Here is a 10,729-nt window from a genome sequence, read left to right as displayed (position 1 = left end):
AGCGTTTTATTCTGAGCTTAGCTTAAGTTTAAATTTTTTTTCCTTATCGATTTTTAATAATAGGTTAATTAGAACTTAACTTTGTATAGTTTTATTACGCGTTATCACCAGTAGAATAGCCAGGGAGGGCCCGATCTTCCTGGACCTGAACCCTCCCTGATTTATCTACTGGTGATAATGGGTCTCGCACTTGTATAAATATGTATACAATAGCCTACTCTAAGAGTTTATTCTTCATCCACAGCGCTTACAAGTTAGTGGTTAACATAACAAGAATTAATGCAGGTTTGCTCGTTCTAATTTGGGCCTCCTTAATATCGGTTCTAATTAAGTTACAGGTTACAGTGGCGCGTTATATCTTCACGGGGCCCAGACAAATTTGAATTAGCGGGACCCACCGACAGTGTTGACTTCAGAAATTTTTTTCGGGAAATGTTTTCTTATAAAAGATTGGTTTGGGGCCCCTGTTAGTGGGGGACACAGCAATTGCCCTTTTGGCCCATAGGATAACGCGCCATTGACTAGTTATCGGTTTGAATATATAAACTTTATTTTATTCTTATTAGATTAACAGCCAGCACGAAAGTAATAGAATAATTTAACACTATTTCCAAACTCAAAACATTAAATCATTATCGATAGTTTGAATAAAATTGGAATTTAATTGAAACTTATAAGTCAAAAATCGAAGTATTTATTATCGAAAATAAAATTCAATATTGAATTTTTTTTTTCAAAAAAAAATGAACATTTTAACAATAACGATTACCATTTAAACACACCTTTTAACCTATTTTTGCTCACGTTTAAGCGGATTTTGCGAAAAATAATCATGAATTATCCCATAATCCAACCTATTCAGGACAAAGTGATTCTCTAGATAATACCTTAAAAAATCTTTTTCACTCAATTGCAATTATCGAATGTAGAGTGAAGATATTATTTTTGAAATTTTCTTTAACAAATATTATATATATATTTATAGAATTATATTTCCCAAATTCTAAAGATATTTATATATTTCTACGATAAATAATTAAAATTTTTCATTGCATATTTTATACCTCATCAACTCCCATAGTCCATCAAACTAAGACTATTGCAGAAAATATCATCACATTTCCATATACTGTTTTTATATAAAACAAAGAACATACATAAAAATAATATAAATATTATCAGTTTAAATAATTTATTAACATTTCTACAATACTTTTCTTAATATTTTTGATAATTTTATTGTTTTTATTACTGCGTCTTATTTCTCAGGTGCATAAATGTATACATTTAGCATACATATGTAACCTTATAGAGCGCCTTATAATAAAGAAAAAAATATAAAAAATATCATTAAATATATTAAACTGTTTTTAGTATTATTTTTAGTTAATTTTTGCGAAAACTGAAGAATAGGTACCTAAAAATCTATTTCTGTAACCATTTTCTTCCATTAAATTACTAAATTTATGCCATTTCATACTTTATCAGGCTACGTTAAACGCCAATAAAAAGGCTGCAGGTTTCTCACTTCTGCACTGTTTAATTCAATAGCTTTTAAGTTATAATTCAGTATTTTTCAATTTTTTGAGCTGTTGGCACATCTCAATTCTTAATATCGTTGAGCATGTCGCATCAAAGATGCTCTTATATATGTGTAAACAAAAAGTGAAGCTAAAGATCTGCATTTTTTTAATACAAAAATATTAAAAATTAGAGAAAAAAAACTAATATATTTTAATTATTTTTCCAATTATATGGCGCCTCTATCTAAACTTAGCGGCGTACTGATTGAAATCATAGTGTTACGTACCACATTATATTGAATTTAATCTAATATTTTTTGACATTTTTTTCTAAACATTAGATGACAATGTTGATATATTATTTCATTAAATAAATTTTATAATGCATTAAAATACTTATATTTTCAAATACTGCAAAATTATTATAAACAGACAAATGATTTCTTAAACCAAAGAAGTTGTCCAACTCATATATTCTAATGGAAAATTTAACAATATTTACTTTTACTGTAATTTGCATGCTTATAAGCAAGTTTTTTAAAAATATGTTTAGCATATATATTGAAAACAATAATATGTATTTTAATTTAAAAGTTTCATTATATTTTTTGACTGAATTAATGATAGAATCTAGTTCCGCTGAAAAATTAATTCAATAGTGGAATTATAGCTCAGGAAATCCAACCATGTAGTTTTATAGTTTGAGCTAAGTATAAAAATTATAAATTATTGTAAATCATAATAAGTGCAATTCTCTCTGATTACAAAAAACATTTTCTATTCATTAAGATACATTTTCAAATAGTTGCACAGAAATACAATTTCTAACATTATTCTTCCAACCTGAAAGAATAATGCTAGAAATCGTAAGTTGCTGGATGAAGTTTCTCCCAATAGATCTCAAGAGAAAGAATACAGAAAAGAATATGGAGATCTTCCAGTTTTTGCATTTCTCTCTCCACAATTATTTGCAGGATTCTCTCTATCAATCCTTTGAACACAACCAATATCTTTTTTCTCTTTAATAGTATCGTCTATCCTTCTCATTCTCTTCTTTAGATCTCTTCATTTCTAATTTTGTTCCTTGTTCCTATTGTACTTCTCTTAGAAATTTCACCCCCCATAGTCCAAGTCCTCTACACTGGGTGTTACTTAATTACCATAGTACTTTTCATATATTATTCTCTCTCACGTAACAGCTTCCATAATTTTCTCAAACTTTTTCAGTTACTGAGTAATTTGCCTAATATAGTCCGTTAAGCATAGTAGGATGTTTTCACTCATACTGTATTTTTAATAGAAATTCAGTTTAATTATAGTTTATTTTAGTCTTAAGAATTAGTTGTGAGGATAAATTAATCTCAATTTAAAAATTTTATCTATATAATCTGATTGAAATCATTTTCTTCAATAATTTTAATTAATTATGATCATAATGCATAACAACACTTACCCTTAATTTAAATTCAAGTTCGGTACTATACCCGGTTTTCTCGCAACAGATATTAACTTTTCCTCCAAGTTCCATTGTTAAAGTTCCCATGAGAATTCCTTTACAATGAGCATAAGGCATTGTGAGTGTATAATCTTCGCCTCTAGTTAACAACGATAACCTCGCTGTCCCATCTAATATTGCCGATAACGAATTTCCTTAAATAAATTTAATTAAAACCTAGATGAGATTTTATAAACAACAATAAATATTATTTAACTTAAAAAAATTTTTGGTATGCTAAATAAATACTGTAAATTGCATTGAAATTAATCTTTTATAATCTATTCCAACAAAGCCTCATATAAAAATATATTTTAATTAAAAAAAAATTAAATTACACATATAATGACTTACAGAAATATTAAATGTATATTCACATTCAAAAATTAATTTAATTATCAAGTAATTTGCAAAATTAGACTCGATAAGCAGAGTCATAGAAGTATTTAAATTTTAGTATTTTTTCTTGAATCTTAGATTTGGATATTCTATGCCTAGTTTTCAACTTAACCATTTTTGAAACATAGAGTTCATTTTATGAATTTAGATATTTTGTTCTTAATATGAATAAACTTTCTTGCAATGTATAATTTTGAATTAATTATAACTAAAAACAAAGATTTGTTTATTTAAGCTAAATATTTTAAAGAAAAAAATTAGAAAGTTTGTCTGTAAAATTAATGTAAGCATATTTGAAAAAATCTAAGTAAAGTAAAAATGTTTACTTGATTTTCAAAAAAAACTCTTTTACTCTGCACAAATTTTACTACAGCATGCTTACAAAAATGGCATGCCAGTGAGTGACACACAAAACATCAACAATTCCAATTTACATATCCCAGAATACCTGCATATTAGTTTTAAAATACAAATATGATTAAACTAATTTTTCAAGAATAGTATCATATGCTTATATACGTGCTCTACTTTACTTGTTTTATATGTCTATTTTTAGTGATTTAAATAATTGTATAACTAACAGTTAATGACTATTGTATTTTTTGTTGACTCAATATAAGTTATAAATAAAAAATAGTAAAAAGTAAAAAAAAGTATTTAAAATGTGATATTGTGACAGTGGCAACGAACACCAGAGGATGCTTTGCCTGATTTTACATTTTTTGCAGAGGCAGTAGCCTTAAAAGGAAGACTGTTTCTGAAAATTTTTGTGAATTGTCTTAAGGATCGCTGATGGTGTAGAAATGAAACGGCAGAAAGATTGAAAGAAGCAAGGTTTTTTATATATTTATTAAATAAGTTATAAACTTTGAAACTTGTTTACTGCCATTGAAAATATTGTCATTCATTCCTTTTTTTTTTAAAATAAATAGCATCTGACATTTTGGTACAATAATATCCATTGATGCAAACAAAATTTTGATGTCCAAACTCCTCTGCTTTTGCTTGTAATATTGGTTCCTCAATTGGAAATCTGGTACTTCTTTAAACTTGCAACAATTGTATTAATTCTTTGTCAACCACATTTTTTAATCCATGCTCTAACTCTCAAATGATTTCAATTTTTTCACAAATCAAAAGATACTTCCTTTTAATCAAAAGAAACATGTCTAACAAGATGATAACTGAAGGTAAATGTAAAAGTGTATCATAAAACTCTCTTAAACAGCTTTGATAACTCAATAGATGGTTCACTCAAGTGATACTGGATTTTCCACTCTTTAAGAACTATAAGATAGGGCATCTCTTCTATTGGTGAGTGAGCTCATTTGAATATTTACATAAAAAACATCCAGTTGTAACTGAAACAAACAAGATTTGCTCACAATAACTGAACTCATTATAATTGAGGCAAAATGTATTAAAATATTAATCTGTTACAATAATTACATTAAAAATTTTGATGTATCAATAGTAAAGTTACTTGAATGCATATTATTAATACAGTAGAATCCATTTATTGTAATTACTTTGAGACTTGTCTACACTGGAAACAATAATGACTGATTTACTTAATTGTCATTTAAGGTTGACTACAATTAGTGGGAATTTTGGTTTTATTCACTCCAACAAATATAATTGTTTTAACTATACATATTAGTTCCATTTCTATTAATTATAATTATCACTGAACTTTCGGTATGTTTGCTTGCTACTGTCTTTAGCAAGAACTAATGTAAACTGAAAAAAAAAATTCCAGCAAATAATAATTAAAATGATTAACATTTAAAGCACTAGTTAAGACTAAAAAAAAGCAATTTAAAAATGTCTATGCTATTTACCCAAAGATAAGTGTATTTTATACATTATTAACTTAGATTGTCCCAAAATAACAGAAAAGACAGGTGTCAATAAATGTAATTACAAATGAGTACCCACAGTAAATTCCACATGTAAACAAATTTTTAAATATAAAAAGTATTTACCATAAAATTTTGATTTTGCAAGGATACTACCGCAAATACAGAAACCGTCTTGACGATTAGTCACATAAAATGCTGAAACAGGAGGATGATGTGAAACCTGAAATAAATTAATAATAATAAGAATAAAAGGTGGTAAAATAATCTGACAAATTTTCATTTCAATCAATTTGAGAAATTATAGAGATACTTTATGCAACAACCTAATAAAATTCAAAGTATAATTGTAATTTCTGTCATATTTTGTGCACTTATCTTTGATGTGTTTTTGAACTGTGCTGCTGTATTGATTACAAACTATCTCTAAGTGTCTTTATAACACCATACCCTTTTCAAAAATAAAAAATAATAATAATAATAATGATGATGATGATGATGATGATAAATAAATGTAAACTTCAAATTTTTAATGCTTGTACAGTACAATTCAACTTCAATGTTTATCTAAGACATTGCATGTTCTGAGTTTCAAAAGGGGCAGTAACGTGACTGCAGCTACAAAGGCATTAAAGGAGGATATTCTAGACAATAGGATAGTTCAAAAATATTCTCCAAATTTTGAGCTGGAAGGGACACTGCAGACCTTACAGAAAATGGGTCCCAGTGAATTTGGCTGAATCTTTGGTATTTTTAAGTTCTATTGTTCCAGATCAAAAGTATCTGTAAACACAAATTGAAAAGATTGAGTTTTTGTGTTATGAATCACTCCAACTCGATATCTCCCAACAGAGTTCCTTTTTGATTATTATCAAGTCTCAGTAGAGTGAGTGTCTTGCAAGGTCATCCATAGACTACATAGAAGAGCACACTATATCTACTAGCATGGTATAAACCTAAATGGCACAAGAATCACAGTTGTGTGTATTGCATAATGAGTGTCTAAAGAGAAATCTAGGTAACATGCTGAACATCAATACCATTTGAAAACATATCAATTTATGTTTTGAAACAAAGACTTAGGGCTTCACAACACAAACGTGAATCATATTTTTGCATCTTAGATGCTCAACAACTCAAAAATTTTCTTTTTCTTGTCTTTGTACCTGTGGAGACTTGATCTAGACCAGTAGAACTACAAAACATCAAATATTCAGCAAAAACCACCAGAACCATTCATTTCTCAATGTTTGTGTGAGGTCCTCTCTAAGGTCTTGAGTGCCTGTTGATATGCAACTCATCTTCAAGTGTTTGCCAGTATTGGCCTGAAAACAAATGAGGAAGGCCCCATCTGTTTCCAGATCCAGTATCCACCAAAAAAGAATGCTCTGTATTGATATCTGGTGAGCTTCCGCTTCCTGATCAAAGCATTATCACTGATGTAAATTTTGAACAATATTCACAATAAGATCAAAAATCAAGGAAAATGACCAGTTTTAGCCAATCAAAACAGTATTATATTTGAACACAACAATGCCCTACTATATATCATATTTAAGACCAAGCAATAACTAAACAAGCTGGGTTACAAAGGTCTTTCACCATGTGATGGTGCAACATCACAGGAGTATTATCTACTTTTTGAATGAAAAGTTTTAAAATAATGATATGAACAATGGCCAATAATGGCCATATTGGCTATTATTATTCATGACTTGTATCCATTAAATATTCATGAATTGTATCCATTAAATATGTTGTCAATTAAATAAATTAAATCAATATCAATTTTAATTTTATCCAAAAATATCACAGAATTTATGTAATCTAATATATAATCGAGACGGGTTGATAATAATAATAATAAGCGCAGAGCCCAAACGGTTAGGAGTTGAAAGTTGAAATTTGGTACACAGATAGGGTACATCATGAAAACGCACACTAAGAAGGGATTTTTCGAAATTCCCCCCGGGGGGAGAGAGACAGGATTAAAACTTCTATATACATTATGGATACGAGCCCAAACGGTTAGGAGTTGAAAGTTGAAATTTGGTACACAGTTAGGGTACGTTAGGAGAACGCACACTAAGAAGGGATTTTTCGAAATTCCTCCCCACGGGGGAGAGGGACAGGATTAAGGCTTAACACTTCCATCAACAATGGAAGTGTTAAGTAACAATGGAAGTGCTAAGTAACAATGGAAGTGTTAAGTAACAATGGAAGTTTTAAGTAACAATAAAAGTTTTAAGTAACAATAGAAGTGTCAACAATGGAAATGCTATGTAACAATGGAATTGTTAAGAGAAAGCGACGTGCAATACGCAGATGCAGTTTTTTTCGTTTTTGCGGGAAATCGAACATATTTTTAGACCCATCTAAAAATTCTCTAATTAGTCTGGAAACAAGGGGACCCAATTCTTGCATTCTGTGAAAACGGGTAAGGTTGACTGTAACATAATAATCTTTATCTTAGTTATCGTTACTTTAGCCCGAGCAACGCCGGGCCCACCTGCTAGTAACTTAATAAAATATGAATACATAAATTACTGTAAATTCCCAAAAAATGAATTATAATTGTTTGTTTCAAAGAATTGATTTTATTATTACTTCTATGATAAAAAAATTATTATTATGTTGGGTTTAGTGAGTGAGTACACAGCCACCGGTGTCAACTGAGTATATGCCACACCAGAGTCAAGGCATAGCAACCAAAACAAGACACACATACTGACACACTTGTTTAATTTTTGTCTGTATTCAGGAATTTCCTAACAATATGGCATGTATTCAATATAGTGGCCTTTGTGACATTTTCTGCATGTGTCGTTTGTGATTGTTGTATCTTTGAGTATGTGTTTTCTGTAGTTTTTAGTATTTATGACCTGATCCTGTATGGAAATCACAAACCCTTCTGTCTCATGCAGTTTTGTCAACAAAATCCTGGGCCAGATCATAGAAATGTCTACCATGGAATGCCTTTCAAACCCATGATTGCTTAATGATGTCTGTGTTTTGGCATATCCATATGTTGTGAGTGTACATTTAATGGTGTGTTATTTGAGTCTGCTAGAGTTACTGCTTTATGTAACTGTGATGTTTCTTGTTTTTTATAGAAAAACTTGCAGTGTCTGTATTTGTAGTGAGGGTTTACGATGTCAATCAGGCCATATCCACCATCTTTACGTGGAAGGGTTAATCTTTCTATGGCTGACTTAGGATAATAATGTTTATACTTAGTAAGGGTGTTGTTCTTGTTTTCTTTTGGAGTTGTTCAAGATCTGTGTGAGTACAATGAATAACTCCAAAAGAATATGAATACTGGAACAACATAAGTGTTGATTGCTTTAACTGTGTGTTTTGCATTTAACTGTGTTCTGAGTATAGTGTTTAACCTACTTTAGGATTCCAACAAGCTAAACTAACAGAACATACTCAAATAAAGCAAAGATTAATTAAAGAATACCAAATACAGTAAGACCCTGCTTAACACTGATTCGATATATTGCCATCTACTCAAAGCCTAAAAAAAAGCTCATAATTTATGCTGATTTAAATTATTGTGTCATTTTATTGATTCATACATAATACGATTATTTACAAACATAAACCAATCGGAAAAAGGTGGCAAAAAGGTGTACTTTCTTTAAATCTATGTTTGTTTCGTGCAATTTTGGAAAAAATATATCATCATGGATGCCATAGGCCAGGGGTGGTGAACCTTTTTGAGCCCACGTGCCATACTTAGCTTTAAAGATGTTTATGCGTGTCAAAGTTTTAAATTTCAAATAATGATATTTAAATAAATTTAATAAAAATGCTTTAATTAGAATAAATGAAACAATGATTGAAAAAGACAAATGATAAATCAAATTCGTATGATACGTTACATGCTAGATGATTTCTTCTTACGTGCAACTTTGGGCATGTGTGCCATAGGTTTGCCACCCCTGCCATAGGTGATATCGGCTTTGCTTGGCAAGAATTAAGTGATAAATGCACAAACAAAGTGTGGAAGTAGTTTTGGCTGAAGGTATCTAAGAATTCTCAACAAGAAGAGCCTATCGCTATATCATTAGGTTGACTAAATTGTCAACTTAATCAATACAGCAGGACTAGGAGATGTAGACAAACAGGATATTGAGGAATTACCGCATGTTTCTGGTAAGAGTCTTATTTACGACGACCTTCAAGAACTGGCAAAACAAGGAATCCATGTAGAACTGGAAAATAGTGATTCTGAAAACAAAGAACCCAAAAAATTTCTCTACAGATTTCCTTAGTAAAAGTTTGCTAATGATAATCAAAATCGGTGATCAAATTGCAACAAATGATCTAGATTTTGAAGAGAGTGCAAAAGCAAAATGAGGCGTTTTGGATGCAATCTTCTGCTACCGACATTTGCTTAAGGAAAAAGCAACAAATGAAACTTCACGACTTTATTGCAAAAGAACAAGAATTTCAGAAAAACCAGGACCTTCGTCATAAAAAATGAACTATTAACTTAATAACCTATATTATTATGCATTTCTGTGTGTATGTGTTATTTAACATATTTTTATATTAATTTGTATAATAATAAAAAAATTTTACTTTAATTTTAAGTTAGATTTTCATTCGCATGTTCCACTATCCCTATTTACTCTGTTAAAATTAACAACGTTTAGCACTTTGTTGTCAAGGAAACCCGTGTTAAACGAGGTCTTACTGTACTTGTAGAACTCACTCTCTTCCATGGATTCAATAGCATCTCCATTTCCAAGTGTAAAATCTTCTTTCTTCAGGATTTCTTTTTCTATGTGAAATGTTTTGCATTTGTCTAGATCAGGGGTCGGAATTAGCGGCTCGCGAGCTGCATGCAGCTCTTTGGACATAAACTCCAATTTCATTTCACCTCATTTCACCGCAGCCTTATAACTTATGAGTTTATGAGATAGAGCTGCCGAACAAACTTCGACTTGTTCTCCTTCTGCACATGACCACACTCGCGTTGATCAATATGAGTCGCATAAGAGTGGTAGCATTTGAAGCATATCTATATATATAACCTATTGAACGCATGTCCATCCATCCGTGTAATGTTATGCCGAAAATGGCCACTAGAGGCGCCCCTGTCGTGTGTCATATTTCGCACATTTAAATTAACATGCGGCTCTCTGGTACTTTTGTTATCCTGTTTTCATGACAATTTGGCTCTTCTCACTTGACAAACTGCCGACCCCTTGTAAGGAACCAAGTCTGAGCTTTATTTTTATTTTACTTTTATTTTGCTTTCATTATATTTTGTTTGGGGCTTATGTTTAGTTAAGACGAAGGTTTCCTCACCATTCACCTTAGTAACTTAAAAATAGAAGAAAAACCAACTCACCGACGAAAGAAAAGCGCCGTAGAAAAACTCGCGCACACTTGCGCTTCCCAAGCGGAAAAAGTAAGTCCGCACCGAGAAAAAGGGGGGG

The 10,729-nt window shown here is 30.5% G+C and overlaps 1 protein-coding gene across 1 annotated transcript in view; it reads right to left on the bottom strand.

Moving 5' to 3' along the window:
* The window catches only part of LOC111623712 (oxysterol-binding protein-related protein 8-like), a 186,583-nt gene that overhangs the window by 27,554 nt on the left and 148,300 nt on the right, over positions 1-10,729 (bottom strand). The window contains exons 19-20 of the mRNA XM_023366398.1: positions 5,403-5,499; positions 2,947-3,173 (exon numbers count right to left, since the gene is read on the bottom strand). Of these exons, the coding sequence (XP_023222166.1) occupies positions 2,947-3,173; positions 5,403-5,499 (324 nt within the window). The remainder of the gene's footprint in view (positions 1-2,946; positions 3,174-5,402; positions 5,500-10,729) is intronic.

The sequence above is a fragment of the Centruroides sculpturatus genome, unplaced genomic scaffold (genome assembly GCF_000671375.1).
Source record: "Centruroides sculpturatus isolate CEXI.00-Female unplaced genomic scaffold, Cexi_2.0 scaffold80, whole genome shotgun sequence".
Lineage (NCBI taxonomy): Eukaryota > Metazoa > Arthropoda > Arachnida > Scorpiones > Buthidae > Centruroides > Centruroides sculpturatus.
Note: the sequence above shows the minus strand (reverse complement) of the source record. Positions and strands in the feature narration are given on the sequence as shown.